Here is a 24,334-nt window from a genome sequence, read left to right as displayed (position 1 = left end):
ATTGCAAAGTAAGTTACTAACGAAACCTTAATTTATCAATCATAGTTTATGCAAGTGATAAGATGGACTGGGATATTTTGTCCAAAAAAACATATGCCCCTGTCCTCATCAATAACATCGTATCTAATAATATATAGTTAGTAGTTTTTATTTTTATGAATTTTTATTTTACGTATATGTCACTTTTCAATTGGCTAGAACAGAAAATAAGCACAATTTATGTGTGAGTAATAAGATTGAGCAACACTAGTACACTACTAATAAAATAGTATTAAGTTGGACTCAGGTTTGTAATTTAAAAAGGTCATATAATTATGCATGTAATGCAGGAAGGCATGACCAAAAAAATTTGTACCAACAAAAAAGAAGGCAACCTTAGATTAACTATATATCATGTAAGGCTATGATTCACACCTATTGTGTATAATGAAAGAAAAAGAAATAAAGAATTCAATCTCATTTTTATCACAATAATGTGAAGGAGAAATTCCACTAAGTAATTAGTACATGAAGGCAAAAGTTAAAAATGGATAACTTTTGAGTGGGGCTTAGCTAATTGAATATTGATATAGGTTAAACAGGAAGCCACAAATGTCTCACTTGTTTTTTTTCATTGTGTTCCATCATCTATAAAGTTATATAGCTAGAAGCTAAAGATATATACATTAGGGACCCATTTATGAGTACTGCTAGATTAATTAGCATATATTTGTGTGAATATAAACAAGACTTTAAATGAAGGGTTGACAACATATTTGAGAGAATAATTCCGAAGTTTCAAAAAGAACATGGAATTATAATCTGTTGCTTGGAATTATCTCTGATTTTAATTAGTAATAAAGAATTAAATCATCACCAGTTGTATTTTTAGTTCATATCTTTTTAAATTTTTTGGGGACTTATATCTTTTCTTTACTTAATTAAGAACTCATATTCCTTCTCCTCTTAAGCGTGTGAACTCAAACGGAAAGAATAATTTCTAATATATAAAAGATAGTTAAACGAACGGACAGTATGAAAGAAATTAAAATACTTTATGTTTGTTTGATACTCTATAGTATAATATATCATGTGATTTAATGCATGCCGGATGAACAAATGCGACGATGTCGTGACAACAATGATGAAAAACCCATTATAAATAAAAATATAGTAATTAAATAATTTCATTATCTGTTTTATACATCATATAATGATTTTATTATATTTCATGTAAGTTTATTTGAAGGGTCTTTATAATTTATAAATTGATAACTTTGATGTTAAAGTTGTACATGATATCTAAAAGGTAGTTACCTAGATAATATTGAAGAATATAAAATTAGCTACATAATTTTCCAAATTCCCATAAAAACTTTGGTCATGAAAAAATAACTTAAATAAATTAGAGCCTATATTTTTCTCAGCACCGAGTCTCAAATATGTATCCACTATCCACCGTACTGAAAACAACATTGCTAAAAGGAAGTTTAAGGATTGAAATCTAGAGACAGAAAATGCTTATAATTCAATTTCTCAACCAATATACAATTTTTTTTAGCATCTACCAGTGCTAGCTTCTAGCATGTGGAACCATTCTTAAAAAGAGAGAGAGAAGCACTAAGGTGAAAAATACAACAAGTTATATATCTTATTTTGATTGTCACTTCATATTTGATTTGTTTATTGATTCCCTTCTAGAAACATAGACTTTAGTGCAAATATGGGGGAAAATTATTGGCACATATTCTTTGTTTTTAAGTAAAAATATAACCAATAAGATTCCCACACATGCAACATTAGGCTAAGTACAAAAGCATCGTGACTCTAAGCATGTTTCCATCATTTGATTGATGAACAAGAATATATAAAAAGAAGGTGAGATTGAGACCACATGTTTACATTTCTTAATTTTCTCCTAATATGAGAAAAATACAAAAGAACACAGATGAAACAACATTACACTTAATAATCAAAAAGTGATGAAAGTCGGTGTAATTTGGTATTTATGATTTATGAAGAAAAAGTAAGTATGGAGTTTATACCATTATATATGTATATATAGGTCCAACATGTCTATATAGGGGACAAGGATGATGAAATCTCTCACACTATGCCTTTTTTGTGGGTTTCAATGCATATTAGGAAAAATAGCTTAAGATATTTATTTATGCAAATTGGTCAGCCATTGTTGAATTTTTCACATGCTTTAATAAAAGGTTGTCCTAATTCTGAGTTTATAATTTAGTAGTAGAGTTCGTTTTTAATCGAGATCTATTAATTTGAAGCATGTCATAGTGCTGGCCTTAGCCAGAGTGATCTAAGAATTTATAAATTTCTTAAGGATTTGTTAAGCTAATAATAATTATAGATGATATAAGATGTTTTTTGTTGTTGATAAAGATATATGATGTTTTTTAATCTTACAATTCATCCTAATTATTTAGAAACGGAATTTAAGCGAACACGTGGTATTCATCGTAAACAATTATAGATATGTAATCAAATTAACATTAAATAAATCGTTGGTCCAATGTTATAACATATAAGGCTCTATTGGATCTTAAGATTGTTCGATTCTTAGGAGCGAGACTTGTTGCGAAAACAACCACAAACCTCAAAAGAGATTAGTTCTTTACCAAAAAAGATGAGAGATATAATTGTTAGTATAATGTTTTTTAACATTAAGCATCATTGGACTTGGAGAGGGGACCGTTTGGAGTAGCAGCATTTGATTTGTACAAGTGTTTTTATTTCACAATTGCTACAGAGCAGGGTATTTTTGTTTTTCTAGCAAAGCTGCAAAGACAAATTTTCAGAAATATTGAAATTGATATTCAGAAACTGCAAAGTTACATATTTGGAGTGGTCCTCCTACGAATTGAAGTTAGCAAGATCTACCTAGTTCAGGTTATGAGCTAACTGATCCGGACATATGGTGGTGCAAGATACTTTGCATCAAAACTAACTGGATCAACAAAGCTGAGCAAAACTGTTGTCTCATAATTAGTGTCATTCCATATGTCATAAGTTACGAATAATTAGAAAATTCTTAAAAATTAAATTTTAATTTAAATATATTTTTTAACCAATCAAAAAGTCATGACATATGGAATGTTATACTAAGTAATGAGAATCTCAAAATTAAAATTGTGGATTGCATAAAAGCTAGTAGAAATTGAAATATTTCACTTTTTCTATCTGAAGAAAGAGGGCAGAGTTAAAAGCATTTTGATGTCATTGGTCATCAATAAAGTTACACTTTTGCATATATAGATATGGAATTTTGTACGTGTCACAAAGTAAATAGAAGACACGTGGGTACTTTTTTAGTGGGGATAGAAATTCAAATGGGTTCAATTCTGAAGCTGATAAAAAGAACCACTTTTTAAAGTTTCTATTTCTCCTCTAATCTTAATAGGGATTTCCCACTTTCCCTACAAAAAAAATAGTAGTAAAGTTAATTTAAAGTTATCTCACATGTAAATCGCCAGCAATCAAATAACTATTGTAAAATGACTTGTCTGTCTCTCTGTGATATGTTCACTGTCTTTTTTTTCCAACTAATTTTAATGTTTATAAATAACAACTATTGGGAAAATCTGTTTTATAGTGAGAATTTAGAGACTGCATTATTTCCACTTCCATTAAACATAGATATGTATTGCTTTGGTTTCATGTAGCAGATTCTGTTTGCTGTGTTAATGTTTCAATGGTTTCAAACTTTCAATTTACACTTAAATTTGGTGCCACATGTTTATTTTTCGTTTAACATTACCAATAATGTCACAAAGAGAAAATCAAATAATATGTGTTAGCTTGTTGACTTGTCTGTGAGTTTTGTTGTTGGAAATATATTTTCTGAGAGGCTGAGTTTGTAACCCTGTGTGCTTCTTTACTTTGACAAACATGTGAAATTAGTGATTAAAATATGTTAGGGAAATAATTTACATGTCACCTAAAATTGTTGGCATTATAAAACTGACATACAAAAAGACTAACATGAGAGTATAAATTTTTTTGAGGAACTAGAATGAGGAAAACAAATTGAGGAACCAAGTAGATAAAAAAAGAGTTAATAGACAAAACTAGAAATTTTGCCTAAATAAAATTTTAATTAAAGCACACTCTGTGCTTATATAAATGTAACTAAGCAAAAAATTCACTGAAATGAACAAAAAGTGAATTTATTCACTTAACCCTGTGTTTTACTATTTTATCAAATTTTATATGAACTAGAGTGTCATAATGGTATATGAAAATGATTTAATATGTATACAGTGACAGACTGACAGTGTAAATGTTTATTATACTGTCAGTCAATCATTCACCATTGATATATTAACCATCATTGACTCTCAAACAAAAGTAATACAAATCAATGATAAATTATGTGCTCATAGTGTAAAAAACTTTACACTTTCAGTGCACAAATTTTAAACTCATGAAAATTATAAAAAGGAAGATATCATGAGAGCATTTATCATATATAATCATATAACCAAGGTTGTTTCATAACTTTCTTCAATCTCTTAGTTATATACAAACTTTCCCATTGGTCTTGTTTCCTTGTGAAGATAATATTCAAGTAACGTTTCTCTCCTTCAAATCCCCGCTAGCTTTCTACTTATACTCACAATTGGGCTAGGTAGTTTGGCTTTGACAGCAAAAGCCACTACATAGAATTGAATTATTGAAGCCATGATTCATTAAACTGTTAAGCCTATTCTTATATGTAACCATTAATGCTAACAAAACATAATTAAATTAAGGTAAATTACTAAATCCATTATTAAAAAAATACAGATAGGAAACTCATGATGCTGTATTGGAGTAGTTTTTTTTGGACAAGAAATATTAGGATAATAAACAAGGATCTTGAGTTAAAGACAATCACTTATTTCTTTAATTTCTTTTGTTCTTGTTCAACATCTTCCATAAATAGGATAATTTTTTCAAGAACCATTCCTTTAAAAGACCGAAACCAATGCTATTGTAAGCTGACTTAATCAACGGATGAAGGTTAGTTGTTAGCTTTGTTATTTTCTCTATCGTTGAAAAATTTCAATATCATTATTTATTAACTATACCATATATTAAACTAAAAAATAGCAGCATGCATGTATAAATAAATCTTGCAATTATCTTAGGTAATCATAACAGGCACACTTCAATTCCAGCAACTTGGTTTGTAGAAGACAATTTTATTGTAAGATATAAAGATATATATACCACTTCTTTTCTATTCACTCTTCTTTGAGAAATTATCAATAGAATAAATACTTAGGTTATATATTTACATCTTTGTAGGTTTTGTCAGAAGAAAAAGGAAATATGAAGGACGCAGATGTATCGAAACAGATCCAGCAGATGATTAGGTTCATCCGCCAAGAAGCTGAAGAAAAAGCTAATGAAATATCTGTTGCTGCTGAAGAGGTTGATATGTTTATATATATATATATATATATATATATATATATATATAACATTTTTGCACAAGATATAACTCAATTGTTATCAACATGAATGCTACATTTTGTAGTATTATTGTAACATCATTAGAATAGTGATATTTTCCTTATGAAGTTTGATTAACTATTACCGTGCTTTGTTATAGGAATTCAATATTGAGAAACTACAATTACTTGAAGCAGAAAAGAGAAAGATCAGACAAGAGTACGAGCGAAAAGCCAAACAAGTTGATGTTCGTAAAAAGATGTAAGTTTTTTTTATTTGTTTTACATTTTCATAGACCTTGATTCCAATTTCAATTAATTTTTCATAACCATGAAATCTTTGATACCAAACTTGTTGAATTGAATAATTAATTTATGATGAAATGTGCATTGGAATTGCATGCATGCATGAGCAGTGAATACTCAATGCAGCTGAATGCAGCCCGTTTAAAAGTTCTTCAAGCACAAGATGAAATGGTGAATTCTATGAAAGACGATGCTAAAAAGGCGCTTTTACGTGTCTCTAATGATAAGAAAGCATACAAGAAACTCGTCAAAGACATAATTGTTCAGGTATTTGAAGCCAAACAATACAAGAAATTCATCAAGCACGAGATGTTAATTATGTAGCTGAAGTAATTCAACATGTTGCAGGGTTTGATTCGGATGAAGGAACCATCAGTGATATTACGATGCAGAGAGGGAGATCGTAAACTAATAGAGTCAGTGCTAGAAGAGGCCAAAAAAGAATATTCTGAGAAAGCCAATGTTCAAAGCCCTACAATTACACTTGATACTCGTGTTTTCCTCCCTTCACCACCTAAAAACAACTCCGTCGATTCCAATGAACCTTTTTGGTACTATTTCCTTTCAATTCTTTCATAATTATTGCTGGTATGTGGTTTAATTAATAAACGATACGTTAAACCGCTATACCCCTAGTATCGGTTTCATAATCGGTACAGTAAGTTATTTTCATAGATATACATGATGGTTTGTGCCATTCATTACATTATTTTATGTGTGTGATTGGTTATTGTTGTTTAAAATGAAGCTCTGGAGGGGTAGTTTTGGCATCAGAGGATGGGAAGATTGTGTTGGAAAACAGTCTTGACGCGAGACTAGATGTCATTTTCCGACAGAAACTACCAGAGGCATGTTCATTATCTTACACTCATTCCATTTATTTCAATCATAATTGCAACACTTACAAGTTCTGATGAACGTTATTTATTGTTACTCTGAGACTAATAGTTATTAGTTTCCTTGCAGATTCGAAAGCGCCTACTAAGTTGAACTATACATCGAATGTTAATTCTATATTTCTATGATCTATCAACAAATACAAGAGCAAAAGGACAATGTCATGCATCTCTTTCAGCCTTGTTATTATTACTACTACTACTATTACTATTATACTGTTTTCATTCTCATTTTGGTATGGTATAAAGTTTTTATATAAGTTAAATTAGAGGAAGATTATTTTAGACTTGCTTCTGTTGTATTTTTATTCCTGGAAGAATAATGATATCGACTATTCGAATAATTGGCATAATTTTAAATCTTAGTCTTAATACATTTTTGTTAATTTGCTTATTTAATTTATTGGCTCATCTGTAAAATAGGACATTGATTTTAGGCTTGATGGGCCGAAATGCTTATATAGTGGGCCCGAACAAACTAGGTACAATTATTTTAGAAAATTGGAATACTACTAATATTTAATGTCTGTATTTTTATAAACATGTGTAATGTGTGTAATAAGCGTTAATGATGTCATAATTAAGATAAGAATACATAAAATGTAAATGTGGTGAATGGTTTGAATAAAAGATTTACGTACACCTAGTTGATAGGAGTAACGTATATATGACACAAGAGCGATGATCCAAAAATTATTTTGGTCAGGAAGTTGTATGCTATAAATTTTGTTTTTCTTGTAGATTTTAACACTCCACAAATGAAATTGTTGTTTTCCAAACTTTATTGATACTAATATCCAAATAGACCATTTCTCTTCAAGAATTATGATAAAATACTTGTTTTGAAACTTTAATACTTAACCCAATGAATATTTTGAATGAATAAGGTTAAAGAGAACCGGACTGGACTCGGTCCGGACTGTCCGACTTGTCTAACTGCTGATCAGACTTGAAAATGGCTCTGTATTGCAGTCTTAACTGGATGAGAGTTGGATCACTTTGAACCGGGGAAATTCCAGTCCGACCGTGTTAAACCCGGTCAAACCGAACTAACCCGGAAAGTTAACCGGACGATTCACTTAAAAATTAAAAAAATTTGAACATTGCTCTATCATTTTATTTTACTACCATCTAAGAAAAGATGAAGATGTTATTAGTTTAATATAATTATATATAATTATTAATTATACAAAGTTTTATATTTATATATAACTATATATTTATAGATAAAAAATATTAATTATGTATGGATCACCCGGTCAGACCGGACGGTTTAACCGGTTAAACCAAATACAGGACCTCTGCTGATTTGATGTCCGGCTCGGGTTTCATAAGGTTAAAGAGAAAGTCAAAAGTTGTACAAAAGGAAAAATACAGCTACAAAGGTAAAAGGAAAAAAATAGAAAATGTCTAAATAAAAAAACAGATAATCTTTAGGGAAAGAAAATATATTCTTGAAGGGAGGGAACAGACTGGGGTTTCACACCCAGAAATCCGTTTCTGGTTGATATCATTTATATTTTTGAATAACCACTCTTTAATTTAAGTCATGTAAATTGTGCTATGTGATTTCAGTTTGCACTTTAAATTCACAAGTCAACAGTGAGCTCTTTTTATATTAAGGTTTGAAGCTAATAGCCTAATATTAATGAGTCAATGCATTCAACTCTAATATTATATTTTAAAAAGGTACTAATTATTTCAATTGTTAAACTCAATGCAAGACTTCACTTGAAAGTTCTATTTTCTCTTCAACATTAGATTGAAAATATAATATTTACGTTTAATACATTTTCTGGTAATATATATATATATATATGAAATGTTGATAGAAAAACGTAAATGATCTTAAAATATTGCAAATAACCGAAACCACATACCATAACTAATTGCAAAGAACAAAAATCAAGTATTTGTAAATTAAAAGAGTTAATATTCAAATTGTTTCTACAAATATTATCGTGTCAATAACAAGACAGTATAATATACTACTGATTCAATATAAAAATTAGAGGGTGGAGATGAAATTTAAACATCAACAAGCTTGCCCTAATAAAAAGATTTCTTCATCCCCTACCCTTCTGTCATTGTCCTTTCCACCCATTCTTCTCCTTCTCCTTCATAACCTTCAGTGACAAAATAGTATTAAAAATAATTTTTTTTGTAATTCTTTCACCGTTTTGGTTAAGAAACTAATTCCTTTCGGGCTGCCCTTTCAACAAGTGTGGCTCATATAAATCAAACCATCCATCTTGAAAATTCAACATTGAATCAATAAATTAGGATGAAGACCATCAACCTCATTAAGCAACATTGAATATCCCAGGAAGAGGATGGTATTACCATTAATGAATTGATAGAATCAAAATCTGCATAAGTCAGAAACTTAACAAAATTTGTATGCATATTATTGGGCCAGGCCCATTCCGTGATCAACATGGCAATAATGGGCCGTTAATAATACAAATTCATCTCTACTTATTTATGCCGCCCCTTTCGTGTGATTTCTTAAACCCTACTTCTCATCAACCTTCGAAACCCAGGTTCTTGTTGCTCCCACCTCAACTCTCTAACTCATTTTTTTCCCTCTTCTTTTTTACATTTTTCCGGAACCCTAGTCTTAGCATAAGGTTTATTATTCTAGATCTTAAATCTTTAAACTGTGTGTTATCATTTAAGCTATGCTTTTTTTATATCTGTAAACTTTAATGTTAGGTAGAATTTATTGTATTTTAGTTTTATGATCATTTTTTGAAGTTTTTTATTATGCTGATTTGGTGATTTGGTTTATAGGAAGTTATAAAAATGCTTGTGCTGTTTGAGACACCCGCAGGGTTTGCCCTTTTTAAGGTTCTGAATGAAGGAAAGCTTTCCAAAGTTGAGGTATAGTTACATAGTTAGTTATCAAATTTTATTAACATCTCAAGTAAGAAATGTTTTGTTTTTGTTAATATATTTCGTAATAGGATTTGATTGAAATTGGAACTCGTAATAGTTTATGTTTACTGTGTCTCCTTTTTTCCATTTTCTGTCTAACAATGATCTGATTCTCGTACTCTTTCGTGTATTTCTTTATGTAGGACTTGTGGAATGATTTTTCAAGTGTAGATTCTGCCAGACAGGTATTCACTCTATACTCTGATCTTAATTGTGCGTGCGTGTTTTCACTCCTTTTTGTGTGTGCCTATGCTATATTGATATTCGAGTTTCTAATATGTTATCGGGAACTGATGTCAAACTAGGTGGTCAAGTTGAAAGCTTTCTCTAAGTTTGAGAACACTTCTGAAGCTCTAGAGGCAGCTACTTTGCTGATTGAGGGGAAAGCTAGCAAGGGTCTACGCAAGTTCTTGCGTGTTCATTGTGAAAATGAAACTCTAGCCGTGGCTGATTCAAAGCTTGGGAATTTGATTAAGGAGAAACTGGTATACTACCTAAGTTCTCCATATAAATTTATGATGGTGGTTTAGGTTTCATTCATCTTTTATAGCTAAAATGTTTTCATTTAAATGTATAGAAAATTGATTGTCTTCACAACAATGCCGTGATGGAGTTGATAAGAGGTGTTAGAAATCATTTAGCGGAACTCATATCTGGTCTAGCTGTACAAGATATGGCCCCAATGAGCTTGGGTTTATCTCACAGCTTATCCAGATACAAGCTCAAGTTTAGTGCAGATAAGGTGTGTTTTCTGTGGACATTGAACATATGAGGAGCTACTGTTTATCACCATTGTTCTATTTGTTTTCCATTGCCCTGATATATATTTTTATTACAATTGACAAATCATCTATTGACTTTTCACTTGTTAATTCCAATATCATACCCTGCTATACGTTAATTTAGTGTCATTAATCGTGGATGGATATTCATGGTACCATCTTCTAAAACCTGCCAGTGTTTTATGGCCACATTTTAATAACTCTGCCTTGAAATAGTTATTCCCTAGTCTAGTTATTGGTTGATAAAAGTTAAAATCTGATCTTATTCGAAGGATGTTATGAAAATTGTTTTCTAATAAACATTGTGAAACTCAAGTAACATTGCTAGAATAATTTAGAATTCATCAATGGTCCTGTTTTAAATGTTGTACACATCTACTCCTAAAAGTCATACTTTTAATAGAGTAGACAACTTGTTTTATCCCTTACCTCCATCATTTTATAGTCATTATCAACTGTTGTATGCACATGTCTTATGAATTATCTGGGTTACATTGGTTGCATGTCATTTTTCACTTTTGAGTACAATATTTTGGCTGCTCCAGTAATAAGTGACTTATCAATTTGTGCTCTTATAGTTATGAGTAATCCTTAAAACTTTGTGTGGAAAGTCTAAAGTTTCAACTTTTAGTATGATTATTCGTTCACTCATTTTTATAACCTTTTTGCATAGCTATTTTCTGACCTTTTTAGCTGCTGTTGATAGGTGGATACCATGATTGTCCAGGCTATTGGTTTACTTGATGATCTTGATAAAGAGTTGAATACATATGCCATGAGGGTTCGAGAATGGTATGGTTGGCATTTTCCAGAGCTTACTAAAATAATACAGGATAACATCCATTATGCAAAATCAGTCAAGTTAATGGGTGATCGCATTAATGCAGCAGCACTTGATTTCTCCGAGGTTGAATTATATTCTTTGTAACTTAGTCTACAAATAATTTTACATTATTTATATAGCATATCTGGTTCATTAATAAATATTCTAGTTCTAGATAACTTCCAATTTTTATATCTACTTATGCTCTGTACATATGCTAGCCTTGTTCTTAAGATGAATTTTGTTGACCATGATAAATTATGTTTTCAGCATCTATAATGCTATTAGGTTTTACATGTTTGATACCTTAAATACACTATTGTGATTTGGAAAATTTATGATTTTCATTCATTGTCCAAAATGTTACAGATTTTGCCAGAGGAGGTTGAGGCGCAACTGAAGGAGGCTTCTGTGATTTCCATGGGAACTGAAATTGGTGAGCTTGATTTGGCAAACATTAGAGAACTCTGTGACCAGGTCTTGTCTCTTTCAGAGTACCGAGCACAGCTCTTTGATTATTTAAAAAGTAGGATGAACACCATTGCACCCAATTTGACTGCCCTGGTTGGGGAGCTTGTTGGTGCTCGCCTCATTGCCCATGGAGGTAGCTTAATGAATCTTGCAAAGCAGCCTGGTAGTACTGTGCAGATTCTTGGTGCTGAGAAGGCTCTCTTTAGGGCACTGAAGACTAAGCATGCTACTCCCAAGTATGGTCTTATTTACCATGCATCCTTGATTGGCCAGGCAGCTCCAAAGCTTAAGGGGAAGATTTCTCGGTCACTTGCTGCTAAGGCAGCATTGGCTATCAGGTGTGATGCTCTCGGAGACCCCCAGGACAACTCTATGGGATTGGAGAACAGACTCAAGGTACTTGTTTTACTTTTTTTGAACTCTCCACCCTGAATTTTTTCCTTCATTTTCTCCTTACACAAGTTTTTATGTAGCTTGAAGCACGTTTGAGGAGCCTTGAAGGAAAAGAGTTAGGTCGTTTTGCTGGTTCTGCCAAAGGGAAGCCCTTGATAGAGTCATATGACAAGGATAAAAAGAAAGGAAGTGGCGGACTAATTACTCCGGCTAAGGTCTGTTTTCATTTCTTTTTTGGTTTTGTTGTGATACCCATATAATTTTCTGTCCGCACTGACTTGTTCTTTCCTCTGCAGACATATAATCCTTCAGCTGATTCTGTTATTGGGCAATTGACTAATTCTGCAATGGATGAAGATACACCAGTGCCTTCTATCACCGATAAGAAGAAAGAAAAGAAAGAAAAGAAAGAGAAGAAGAAAAAGGGGGAGGAGACAAATGAAGAGGATGCAACTGTACAAGCTGATGGGGAGGAACCTGAACCTGAAGTTGTGAAGAAGGAAAAGAAGAAAAAGAAGAAGGATTCTGCTGACAATGCTGAGGTGCAGAACGGGAATAATTTGGATGCAGGAGAAAAGAAGAAAAAGAGGAAAAAGCATGCAGAACCGGAAGAATCACCTGAATTGCCTAGCAAAAAGAAAGGGAAAAAGAAGAAAAATGAGAGCTGAAGTGGGAATAGATGTTTAGTTACCAGCTAATGTGTCTGGTGACTGGCAACCTTTTTGTATAACCCCAGTGTGTTTGCTTTTGTAAGGTAAAATTTTGCTTTTTTATGTTAATGCACTTTGTAGCCTTATACATTCTCTAATTAATTATTCAATGCTTCAAGTTATGTTTTCCCAGATTTAAGTGGATAATTGCATACGGTCATGTTTGTTAATGGAAGATGGCACTGTACCTGTTTTCCCAGTTCTGTTACAAGTTAATTAACATTCATAACATAATTTCCATTGGATAAGGAATAAATTACTAAATACACTTTTTTTTAAGTGTTAATCTTTAATTTTGTTGCACAACCTTAAATGAAACTAATCAGAAATGTTTAAGCGTCGAAGTATGGGAATAGGCTCTGGTTTCTAATGTACTTGTTTTCTGGCAGCTCTTGTTATTTTGTTTTCTTTGTTTTGCTCTTTTGATCTGTGCTATTCCGAATTTAGGATGTAATCGTTTTATTTTAAATGAAACTAATCAGATATTTTGTTTTGCTCTTTTAACAGGTTGATTTTATATTATGCTCTTTATTCGTTTAGATATGTCAAACGTTGTTTGCAACCCTCTTTATACCTTATTTGCAACAATATCACGTTAACTTTCACAGGTTAAAGGATGGCAAAAAAAAAATATATGGATCAATAATGTAATATTGAATTACCAGTTATTTTGTAGTATCAGAAAAATGATATTGTAATTTCTCTACTTTGGCAACATGTTTTATGGTAATCAGGATTTTGTGGTACCCGTCATTTGAAATAAATATCTTGTTTGAGACACTATTGAAGATTGCTCATGGGACCAATCATAATCATCACTTGCTCAAGAGTATGTGAAGGGGATTCAGAAGAGTTTTTATGTGCTTAAAGAAAAGAAAGAAATATAAAAAAATGAATTTGTTATTTTTGACCCAAAAGCATTGGTTAAGAAATATAAAGTGTGAATACAACCATTGGAAAACCAAATCCAAAACTTAAGATGACGCAACACCTCATAAAATTTGGTAGTAATATATAAAATGTAAGTTTTAATGTAACTAGTAACTACTGAGTACTCTCGTGCTATGTTATTAACCAGTGCTCTACACTACAGTTAGATTAACTGCCAGAATGAACATGTTGCATACTAACTGTTATATTTATAAGTAGAAAAGACTCATCAAACTAATATTTTAAGGTTTTTGGTTCAAGACATGATGTCTCATTTGTGGCTATTTACTCTTCCAATATCCGATTTTATAGGTGTTTCAACCATAGTCATGAAACAAGCTTATTATTAGTACAGAAAACACAGGTAGCTATATATAATGCACGTTCTATTCAATGGAATATTTCTCCCCAAGTAAGCAGTAAATCTAAGCAACTTGGTATCAGTGGATGCTATATCAATGGTTTATATTGGTCAACTTTGGGAATGAACATGATCCACACTTCAGAGTTGTATCCACCATGTCAACATAGCGCACGAGTCAAGCATATTATCACTACCACATAATTTATCACTTACACAGAAGAAAACGAAAGTGCCATTAACAGAATAATTTTATGGACACAAACATGTCTCTAACTAGCAATCATTACAGGCTTTGACAAATAGCAATATTTGAACAACATTTTTGAGAAGCATGCGCTAGGCCTCCATTTAATGTGGTTCCTAATCTTTTACTCCAAAACTATCCACATAAGGCAAGGGCCCATGTCAGTGTAATGATTTTTAACATTCTTTTATAATAAATTAATTTGTTTCTACCTTTTCTTTATTTTATTTTTCATACATTTCACAAAATATTAATGTGATTTTAAAAATGATTTTTAATTTTATTGGTACAAGCGTTGGTTTTGAAAAATAATAATGAGTTATAGGTGTTCTTTATAAAATATGTCACCTTATCAATCACCCATATCACCATAGATAAAATCATAAAACATTTTCCTACCTTAACTCGGTCATTTCAAAATCTCCAAAATTTCTTACTTCTCTCTAACTAACTTTATTATACTTACAACTAAATTTTCTTTAATGTTGGTTGACAACTCTTTTTTTGAAAATAAATTCAACATATTCTCCTTCTTATTTTCTTGTCTGTTTTTATTATTAAATTTTTTTTTGCATAATTATAATAAATCTGAAACATTCGTATATATCTTTGATGTTATACATAACTTATTCAAAAGGCCAAACAATATATGAACGTTGTATAAAACAGTAATAGTCAATGTAAAACATTATGGTAATTAGATATCTGATTTTAAAACAAACATTTTGTTTTTTCTAACACACCAATCCTAGTGTAGTTCATTATCTTCTCAAAACACCGAATAAGATCAATTATATTTAACCAAAGAATGTTCATGGAACCACTTGCCATATATTTATAAAAGTAATTTAATTTAAAATCTGTTAAAACATAACATATCATTTTAATCACATATAGAATACGATTCTGCAATATCTGGTAGTGGATGATCGTTGAAAAACTTAAAAACAGAGAATAGATGCTTTGAGCCTTTACCTTTTCATGAGCAATAATAAAAGCTTTACGGTTCTGTCAATATTCCACCCAGACCCAGTAATATACCAAAAGCATTTTAGCAATTCATCCACGTAAAACAACTTTTGTTTAATTCCAAAGTGAGGCTCATGGAATGTTTAATCCTCCTTTAATGGTTCTAAAGAGATTGCATCTTTGCATCACAAAAGCTAAGTCCAAGTCCACGAGTAGACTTAACAACAAGTGGCAAGATATTAATACATTATATGCCATCAAATTAATAGTGCAATACTAATACTTATGCTTCACTTACTGCTGTCTATTCAAATTTTGTTGAAAATTAGAGTGTAGTAGATTATGAGTTCGAGTTTTATAAAAAAGAAATGGGAGTTATAAAGTGGTTTGATGATTATAGTAGAGGATGTGAGCAAAGAAGCTTAAAGGTTGAACTATCACATACAACAAAAATATTAACATACTAATGATTGCTGATAGAAAAAATTATTGATTTGTTTTTTAAATTATATTCATGAAAACCACAAGGATTAAGCTAGTAGTGAAGGGTTTAGGTAGTTTACATGAGAAGGAGATCCTCTGTCCTACATCCTAACTCCAAATCCTGTCTCGGCCTAATCAACTTTAAACAAATAATATAAAAATATATCATTTTGTTTTAAAAGAAATTCTATTTACTTATGTGTCAATTTTTAATGGGTAGGAACATGAAATTAGAACAGGCTTTAGGACAGATGATCCTTGTTCAGTTTACATGATGCCACCATATGTTCAAACATCACACTAGAATTGTAAAAAAAAACTGTGTTAAAAGAATGACTTTACAGATATCAATTACTAAATAAATATTTGAAAACAACAAAATATTAAGCAAAAAATTTCTCATCCTAACTAGTGTCTTGCTGGACCACCTGCATTGGAATCAACATCTGCATTAGAAAATTGTATTGGTACCCAATTCTCTATAGCTGAATTATGCACTTTGTTTAACCATATTTACTTTTGACTTTTATTTAAATGATACATGATACACTATTTTCTCCTTTTTTTATTATTAGCATCCACTTTCAACGACATTTTCTTCATTCCATAGAAATAGAAATAGTATTGCACTTGCAGTATGCCACTACGTATGTATATACATTTTATAATTAACATAGTCTAATGGTATATTTATATGTAATAGAGTGCATGGTGCCAATTCCAAATTAAGCACGCATAAATGCATACCTAAGATAAATGAGAGGAGAGAAACCCACATCAAAATAAAGCAACAGAAAGAGATATGAGTATTCGTAGTGAATGTTATATCCTATTTTGTGTTATCCTCATTTGGTTAACTGCATGTTCTTCATCATTTAGTGACATGGATGCACTTCTGAAGGTGAAGGAATCCATGAAGGGAAGAGAAAGCAAAGGTGATGCACTTCAAGACTGGAAGTATTCCATCTCTATTTCTGCACACTGTTCATTCTCAGGTGTTAAATGTGATCAAAATTTCAGAGTCATTTCACTCAATATATCATTCATTCCTCTCTATGGTTCTATTCCTTCAGAGATTGGACTTTTGGACAAGCTTGTGAATCTCACCATCTCTCAGGATAATCTCACTGGTGAACTACCCATGGAGCTTGCTAACCTCACTTCACTTAGACTCCTCAATATTTCTCACAACGTCTTCTTTGGTCACTTTCCTGATGAAATTTCTCTCTCAATGTCTAAACTTGAGGTCCTTGATGCTTATGATAACAATTTTACAGGCCCTATACCTGAGGAAATAGTTAAATTGAAGAAACTCAAGTTTCTTCACCTGGGTGGTAACTATTTCTCAGGGAAGATACCAGAGAGTTACTCGGAGTTTCAGAGCTTGGAGTATTTAAGCTTAACTGCGAACTCCTTAACTGGTAAGATACCAAAGAGTTTGGGTATGTTGAAGACGCTGAAAGAGCTTTATTTAGGTTATAACAATGCATATGAAGGAGGAATCCCTGAAGAGCTTGGTTTCATTCAATATTTGCAGCTTCTTGATTTAGCTAGCTGCAATTTGAGCGGTGAGATTCCATCAAGTTTGGGAGCGTTGACGAATTTACACACTTTGTTCTTACAAATGAACAATCTCAGAGGTACTATTCCGCTGGAGCTCTCTTCCATGACCAGCCTCATGTCGCTGGATCTCTCCATCAATGACCTCACCGGAGAGATACCAGAGGCTTTCTCTCAGCTCAAAAACCTCACTCTTATAAGTTTCTTCCAGAACAAGCTTAGCGGCTCAATTCCTGAATTCGTTGGAGAACTTCCAAATCTTGAAACGTTTCAGATTTGGGACAACAATTTCTCTTATGTGCTTCCCTCAAACCTTGGTCAGAATGGGAAGTTTAAGTACTTTGATGTCACGAGAAACCAACTCACCGGTTTGATTCCGAAGGATTTGTGTAAAGGAGGAAAGCTTAAAACATTTATCTTCACTGATAACTTCTTCCATGGTCCAATTCCAGATGAAATTGGTAACTGCAAATCTCTCTTCAAGATTCGAGTTTCCAATAACTTCCTCAACGGACCGGTTCCTGCAGGGATCTTCAAACTACCTTATGTCAACATCATGGAGTTCGGCAATAACCGTTTTAACGGTGAACTACCTTCCGAGATTTATGGCGATTCTCTCTGGATCCTCACGCTCTCCAACAACTTGTTCACTGGGAAAATTCCTCCAACGTTGAAGAACCTCAAAAGCTTGCAGACTCTATCACTGGACGCGAATCAGTTCGTTGGTGAAATCCCAGGGGAAGTGTTTGAATTACCAGTGTTGACGAAGATCAACGTGAGTGGCAACAACCTCACCGGACCAATCCCAATGGCAATGACTCGTTGTGTTTCGTTAACTGCCGTTGATCTTAGCCGGAACATGCTGGTTGGAGAGGTTCCAAAAGGGATTAAGAATCTTATAGACTTAAGCATTTTGAATCTATCAGTAAATGATATCTCAGGTCCAATTCCCGATGAAATTCGATTCATGACGAGTCTCACAACCCTAGATCTCTCCAACAACAACTTCATAGGTAGAATCCCCTCTGGTGGTCAGTTTCTGGCCTTCGACAACAGTTCATTTTATGGAAACCCTAACCTATGTTCTTCTAATCAACCCTCTTGCACTTCCTTGGTGTATCAAAACGACAACGTTCATAAAAGCCATAGTTCAAAATCAACTAAGAACGTTATTATTGTGATTACACTTGCCACAACGGTGTTACTTGTTCTCGTAACATTATACATGATGAGGAAGAGAAAGATTCAAAATTCAATGTCGTGGAAGTTAACGGCGTTTCAGAAGCTTGACTTTGAAGCTGAAGAGGTAGTGGAATGCTTGAAGGAAGAGAACATAATAGGGAAAGGAGGAGCAGGGATCGTGTACCGCGGCTCCATAGCAAACGGAACTGACGTAGCAATAAAGCGTTTGGTGAGTCAAGGAAGTGGAAGAAACGATTATGGATTCAAAGCGGAGATTGAAACACTTGGGAAGATAAGGCATAGGAACATACTGAAACTTCTAGGGTATGTCTCCAATAAGGACACAAATTTGTTATTGTATGAATACATGGCTAATGGGAGCTTGGAGGAGTGGCTGCATGGTTCAAAAGGAGGGCATTTGACGTGGGAAATGAGGTATAAGATTGCGGTTGAAGCAGCTAAGGGATTGTGTTATTTGCACCATGATTGTTCACCTCTCATTATTCATAGAGATGTTAAATCCAATAATATATTGTTGGATGGAGATTTTGAGGCACATGTTGCTGATTTTGGACTTGCCAAGTTTTTGCATGATCATGGAGCTTCTCAGTCCATGTCCTTTATCGTTGGCTCCTATGGCTACATTGCTCCTGGTGAGTGTTCCTTCTTTTTCTGTTTTTCAGTTGAACTTGTCACATATTTATTTGCATGAAGACCAACCTAAGAATTAGATAGAGTTCAGCAAGAGTTTTTACATTTTCATTCAATTAATCATGATGGTTTATGTCTAATTGATTTTTTTTCGTATACCCAATTTGAAATAATTATGATTTACGTTTATATATGAAAGATATGATTCCTCAACGTAACAAAACAAAAAAGATAGAGAAACAGTTGGATTATATTTAATTTCAATCCCCATTACTAATTATAGATAAATCAATCTTCTTTTTTGGGTGCATGGCAAGATTATGTCTTAGAAATTTGTCTTGTTTAGTGATTGGTTTCTAATAGAGTGTTGAATGATTAAGCAGAGTATGGTTACACACAGCACGTAGATGAGAAAAGCGATGTGTATAGCTTCGGCATAGTGCTGTTGGAGCTGATAATAGGAAGAAAGCCAGTGGGTGAATTTGGAGATGGAATAGACATCGTTGGATGGATCAAGAAAACCACATCAAAACTCTCTCAACCGTCAGATACAGCATCAGTGTTAGCAGTGGTGGACCCAAGGATCATTCATTACCCTTTGACAAGTGTAATACATATGTTCAACATAGCTATGATGTGTGTTAAAGAAATTGGACCCACCAGGCCTACAATGAGAGAAGTTGTTCATATGCTCACAAATCCTCCACACTCTATTGCTCACAATCTAATAAATCTGTAGATAAAGTATATATATGCTTTTAAGCTGATCACAGATTCACCACTTTTCAAATAAGTTAATACACAGAAGAAACTGTGCAATTAGTGAAGCTTGTGAGGGTTGAAACAACAAATAAGATGTGTATAATTAAGTATTAGCTATGGAATGTAAGATAGGTTTCAGTTTTGCATTGTTGAATGGTTTTTCTTGGTTGTGAAATTTTGTGAGTAATCATTATCATTTAGTAGATATTTGTGAATTAGTATACTTGTATTTCTTCTATATCCCAATGTACAGAACCTAAAGGCACGACTGAACCTGCATATTACATGTATATATAAGTAAATGAATCTACAATGTGTTACAGGTACCATATGAAATAACATATGGACCATGAGGTGAGTTTCTCATTTTACAAGTCGGAAGATTGTGGATGGATCTTAATGGAGAGGAAAATTTCCTTCTGAAATGAATTTGAATATAGAGTAAGTAAAAGTTCAATTACAACTAATGGTATTGTCTTCACCTTATGAAGGTTGATCCTAAGGGTTTAACCTTGCTTGGCATTTACCCTTTTACAGTATCTAAGGATACAATATGTGGTTTTATACTACTAGTGGATTAACTCTTTGTTGACAAAAGTATAATTAATCATGATTTAATATGATGTTAATCTATATCTTCACCCGAGAGTCCTAAAATAATCTGATGGTGAGAATGAATGACTCAAGAAACAAAGTGCAGGAAGTTATAAGTTCGAGTTTCACCAAAAATAAAAGTTATAAGGTAGTTTAATAGTTAAGGTGGAGGATGTACGTGAACGGAGTTGAAGATTTGAATCTCACCTATAACAAAAATATTAATATACTAACAATCCCATCAAAAAATTCTTAATCTATTAACTTAAAAATAGATACATATTTATTAACTCATAGTACTCACTAATATTTATCTCTAATATTTGTATGGAAGTGTTATGTGTTAGGATAATGCTCATCCAATCACATCTTTTTTTTGCAAAGGTATCTTCACACATATTTTATAATTATTGACCATCCTTCGAAGATTTTTTTATATATGATTATAAAAAAACTAGAAAATGAAGAAAAAAAAGTGAGAATATATGAATGTTGAACGTCATAATGTTATTGGTTTGTGCGGTATTCTTGCCACGGGTGAACTTGATTCACATTTTAGGGATGCTGCTTTCCACCATTATGAACGAGACAAGTCTATTACAACACAAAAGCATACACAGAGTGCACTAGCTTTTTCAATTAATATATATGATATTTATTTTATTCAAAATAAAAAACGTTCTTAAAAATAAATCTACTAAATTTACTTTTTTAATTTCAACTAAAATACTGTCTTAAATACATTAAAAAAAAACTAAATTAAAAGAATTCAAATTCTTTATACCAAAAGTTTTCTATACATATATATTAATCTAATAATATTTTGTCAAATACCTAAATATATATTAATATGCCGGACAAAATAAAATTAAATGAGATGTATTATTTATTACTAGACAAAATATCATTAGGTTAGTATATAAGAAAACTTTTAATACCTAGGATTTGGATTCAAATTACAATATGTAAGTGAGAAGGGTAAACTAATGTTCATTGTTGGTATCCATATAATCTACATAAACCTTTTAAGATTCGGAGTTGTTGTATTATAACTCCTCCAAGAGAATTTTGGGACCCACCTTTGAGTATTATATATATTAAATGAATAAATACTCGTTCATCATATGCAGAATAGTATTATGTTCGACCATTGAGAAGAACTTAAGAAAAGTGAAGATATGGTTTGACTATTTAATTAAAGGCAACAACTTGTACGGTTCTCATATCATCCCACTAATTTAGTCTACCTAACAAGGCATCCACTTATTACCAATCACAACAACTTTTGTCTAGTAATTCTATGATGTGATTCATGCAGTGTCAACCAACATTAGTTTGTTCAGGTTTTTGAGCTGTTTCAAAATCAAACTTGGTTGAATCTCCTACAATACTCAGCACCACCACAGTTAGGAGGGACTCTAAATGTGAACCACTTCATGTGGCAAGTGGCAAACCCCAATTGTGTTCTTATCCTGAAAGTCATGATCAATGCCCATAGAATCAAGTTTTGAAACTGACACTTCTCCGGCCTCTATACCAACACTATTGTTGTCTATAAATTTTTTTCCTGAAATCCTCTTACTCCCTCTCTGCAATCCTTCAAAATTAATTCAGATACCAATTTTAGCATGAGCTGCTTATTGAAAAACAGAAAACTTTTCATTACATATTATCTAGGAGAAACGAATGCAAGTCAAAAAGATAGTTTGTGAATTTGGTTGCTAAAGAAGAAACCATGTGTATTTTCACAAGGCTAGTATATAGTTTGCTTATTCTCTTTGTCCTCTGTCACCATCTAGTTTTAATATGGTCGGACCCCACTCATGGTGACCTATTCATCATGTTTATACATATGTGTCTATTCAATTAGTATTGATTCTCTATTTTCATCATATGTATATATATACACATTAATAACAATATTATTATATGTAGAATTATATTTAATCGTATCTAAGTTTAGGTTTAAAGGATAACCCAATAAACATTTGGAGTTGAGATAACTTCGGGTCTAGGGTCGAATTAAGATTTAAAAAATAACCCGACCAACATTTAAGACTGAGTAAGGGCTTTATCTAACCCTATCTAACTCATGCTCACCCGTAGATGTTACTAATAAAAATTCTCTTGGGAGAAATTTATGACATATAGACAACCTACTAATTCTTTTTTAGACACTCTACCCATTAATTGACACAATAATATTAGGACCAAAGTAATATCATTGTGTCAAATAGAAAAAGAAAGAAGCATAGAGGTTCCAATGTTTTCCTTCACACTCTCCACCAAAATAAAAATGGAGAACATTACTTCAATTCAATTTAGGCTTTTATAACATTGTGTTGGCATGCATGAGAGTATGATTTAAGTTTGAAAATGGGTGTTTTTTTAACAAAAGGTCACACAACATGTTTTAAGTATATGGCTTAATTACATGTGGCATTCCTTTTATGAACTTTAAAAGTTACACTAGAAGATTAGGTGAGTAATTTCAACGTCGTCTTCTAGAGGAAGTGCGTGCAACAATAACATAAACCTCGTGGAAGGTAACGTTGGTGTAATTAGTTGAATGAAAATTTGTGAAATAATTAGTTTGCTCAACCACAATAATTATTCTTAATGAAATAAGAACATTTATAATTTGTTTTCCAATGTGTTATTCTTTTATTTTGTGTTTTGTTCTTAAATAAAAACATTTTGTGTTGTTCTTAGCCAAAAGAAATTAAAGAGAGAAATAAATGTTGTGGGAAAAATGTAGATATTGTGGGACCCAAATAAAATAAGAATGAAAAAAAATATATCCTTATTTTATAGAGAGTGTAATAAATTATAAAATAATTTGTGAAAACTAAATAAAAATGAAAATTTTATTTGTTGCCATTATCATCAGTTAGCACAATTACCTTGAGTTGTTTCAGGCCCAACCAACTCCTTTATATAGGCCCAATTGAGTGCAGACCGAATAACATGCTTTATTATTGGGTCATCTAGTGGCCCAAACAATGAATGTTTTTTGCTTTTTTAATTATAAATGAAGAGAGGAGAGAGAAAAGACTAGGGTTTTTGCATGCGGTGCTATAAAACGAACTCCTTATCTTCTACTTCCCCGGTTTCAGGTTACCCCTTCTTAGTTCTAAGCCACTAACCTTAATCAAACATCAAAAAGGTACCGTCTTTCTCTTTACTTTTTCATTTCACTACTCATTTCCGAACTACCCATTTTCACATTTTCACTCTTTGTTTCATGATTTCAATTTTTACTTTTTCCGAGATTGCCCCTGTTTTCGTAGATCAATTTGCTTTCTGGGTTTCTATTTTTTAGAATAATTTATTTGTTAGTGAATTGTTTTGAAGATAGATTTATTATTGGGTTATAGGAATGTTGTTTTCAATATAGAAATTAAGGATTTGTTTAGCTTTATGGTTAGTGATTCAATTGTGTGATAGTCTGTATTATTGCATGTGATTTTCTGTTACTTGTGTCAAAATTTCCTCCGAGGATGAACAAAAAGTATACTTTCGTTCTTCTGAGTATAATACTTGCGGATAAATATTGGAGACCTGAACTGAGGAGGATTTTAAGATCCATATTTTATTTATATCTCAATTATATAAAATAAACTTGTGATGTTCAGACAGGCTCCTTAATATAAACATTTTTTTATTAATTTTTTTGGAAAATTGTTTTGGAGTAACTGAATACACGTATGCTGAAATTTGCTTAAATTAACTTGGGCACGCCTATACATTATATGATTTGGTTGAATGTGTGTAAGTCCAAGTCAACTAGTTATAAAAATATACTATCTTCAAATTTGGATTGCTGGCATAACATATATATA

General features: G+C 32.1%; 4 protein-coding genes and 1 long non-coding RNA gene across 9 annotated transcripts in view; all 5 read left to right on the top strand.

The window, feature by feature from the left end:
• On the top strand, window positions 5,061–7,021 carry LOC109363417 (V-type proton ATPase subunit E2-like). 3 transcript variants are annotated; one of them, XR_002109490.1, is made up of 8 exons: window positions 5,061–5,188; window positions 5,290–5,415; window positions 5,597–5,697; window positions 5,852–6,008; window positions 6,090–6,292; window positions 6,490–6,589; window positions 6,708–6,820; window positions 6,887–7,021. XR_002109490.1 is itself a non-coding variant. In XM_019609673.1 (7 exons), the coding sequence occupies exons 2-7, from the start codon at window positions 5,314–5,316 to the stop codon at window positions 6,729–6,731; spliced, it is 687 nt and encodes a 228-aa protein (XP_019465218.1). In that variant the 5' UTR covers window positions 5,061–5,188; window positions 5,290–5,313; the 3' UTR covers window positions 6,732–7,021. The 3 variants fall into 3 exon arrangements, 2 of the variants coding, with proteins under 2 accessions (XP_019465218.1, XP_019465219.1); XM_019609673.1 differs by having other exon boundaries at window positions 6,708–7,021; XM_019609674.1 differs by having other exon boundaries at window positions 5,107–5,188; window positions 5,300–5,415; window positions 6,708–7,021.
• Window positions 7,412–8,003, top strand: LOC109325219. The gene is made up of 2 exons (XR_002105100.1): window positions 7,412–7,524; window positions 7,973–8,003. It is a non-coding gene; the product is annotated as an uncharacterized LOC109325219 (long non-coding RNA).
• On the top strand, window positions 9,066–12,953 carry LOC109325637 (probable nucleolar protein 5-1). 2 transcript variants are annotated; one of them, XM_019558110.1, is made up of 9 exons: window positions 9,066–9,180; window positions 9,431–9,520; window positions 9,718–9,759; window positions 9,880–10,059; window positions 10,152–10,316; window positions 11,063–11,263; window positions 11,549–12,046; window positions 12,124–12,258; window positions 12,340–12,953. In XM_019558110.1, exons 2-9 carry the CDS (start codon window positions 9,443–9,445, stop codon window positions 12,709–12,711), a joined length of 1,671 nt encoding a protein of 556 aa, XP_019413655.1. In that variant the 5' UTR covers window positions 9,066–9,180; window positions 9,431–9,442; the 3' UTR covers window positions 12,712–12,953. The 2 variants fall into 2 exon arrangements, with proteins under 2 accessions (XP_019413655.1, XP_019413656.1); XM_019558111.1 differs by lacking the exon at window positions 9,066–9,180 and adding an exon at window positions 9,243–9,267.
• The window catches only part of LOC109325656 (receptor protein kinase CLAVATA1-like), a 13,988-nt gene continuing 6,065 nt past the window's right edge, over window positions 16,412–24,334 (top strand). The window contains exons 1-3 of one of the 2 annotated variants that reach the window (XR_002105174.1): window positions 16,412–19,138; window positions 19,520–20,046; window positions 22,194–22,196. Coding sequence is in view for 1 of the 2 variants with exons in the window: in XM_019558144.1 (XP_019413689.1) it covers window positions 16,546–19,138; window positions 19,520–19,875 (2,949 nt within the window). In the remaining variant the exon portion in view is untranslated. Of the gene's footprint in view, window positions 19,139–19,519; window positions 20,085–22,193; window positions 22,197–24,334 lie in introns of those variants that run through there. The other variant, XM_019558144.1, reaches the window with a different exon arrangement.
• LOC109325657 (nascent polypeptide-associated complex subunit beta-like) overlaps window positions 23,546–24,334 on the top strand; it is a 2,391-nt gene continuing 1,602 nt past the window's right edge. The window contains exon 1 of the mRNA XM_019558145.1: window positions 23,546–23,658. The gene's annotated coding sequence lies outside the window, so the exon portion shown is untranslated. The remainder of the gene's footprint in view (window positions 23,659–24,334) is intronic.

This window comes from Lupinus angustifolius, chromosome LG13, assembly GCF_001865875.1.
Source record: "Lupinus angustifolius cultivar Tanjil chromosome LG13, LupAngTanjil_v1.0, whole genome shotgun sequence".
NCBI lineage: Eukaryota > Viridiplantae > Streptophyta > Magnoliopsida > Fabales > Fabaceae > Lupinus > Lupinus angustifolius.
This window is presented reverse-complemented; position numbering and strand designations above follow the sequence as displayed.

What these genes read in the sequence shown, in the direction of transcription:
- LOC109363417 (XM_019609673.1), top strand. Translation starts at nt 5,314, where the DNA reads ATGAAGGACGCAGATGTATCGAAACAGATCCAGCAGATGATTAGGTTC. An exon ending in TATCTGTTGCTGCTGAAGAG is followed by an intron (nt 5,416 to 5,596) that starts GTTGATATGTTT and finishes GCTTTGTTATAG; the next exon opens with GAATTCAATATTGAGAAACT. An exon ending in TCAAAGACATAATTGTTCAG is followed by an intron (nt 6,009 to 6,089) that starts GTATTTGAAGCC and finishes AACATGTTGCAG; the next exon opens with GGTTTGATTCGGATGAAGGA.
- LOC109325637 (XM_019558110.1), top strand. Translation starts at nt 9,443, where the DNA reads ATGCTTGTGCTGTTTGAGACACCCGCAGGGTTTGCCCTTTTTAAGGTT. An exon ending in GAAAGCTTTCCAAAGTTGAG is followed by an intron (nt 9,521 to 9,717) that starts GTATAGTTACAT and finishes TTCTTTATGTAG; the next exon opens with GACTTGTGGAATGATTTTTC. An exon ending in GACTAATTACTCCGGCTAAG is followed by an intron (nt 12,259 to 12,339) that starts GTCTGTTTTCAT and finishes TTTCCTCTGCAG; the next exon opens with ACATATAATCCTTCAGCTGA.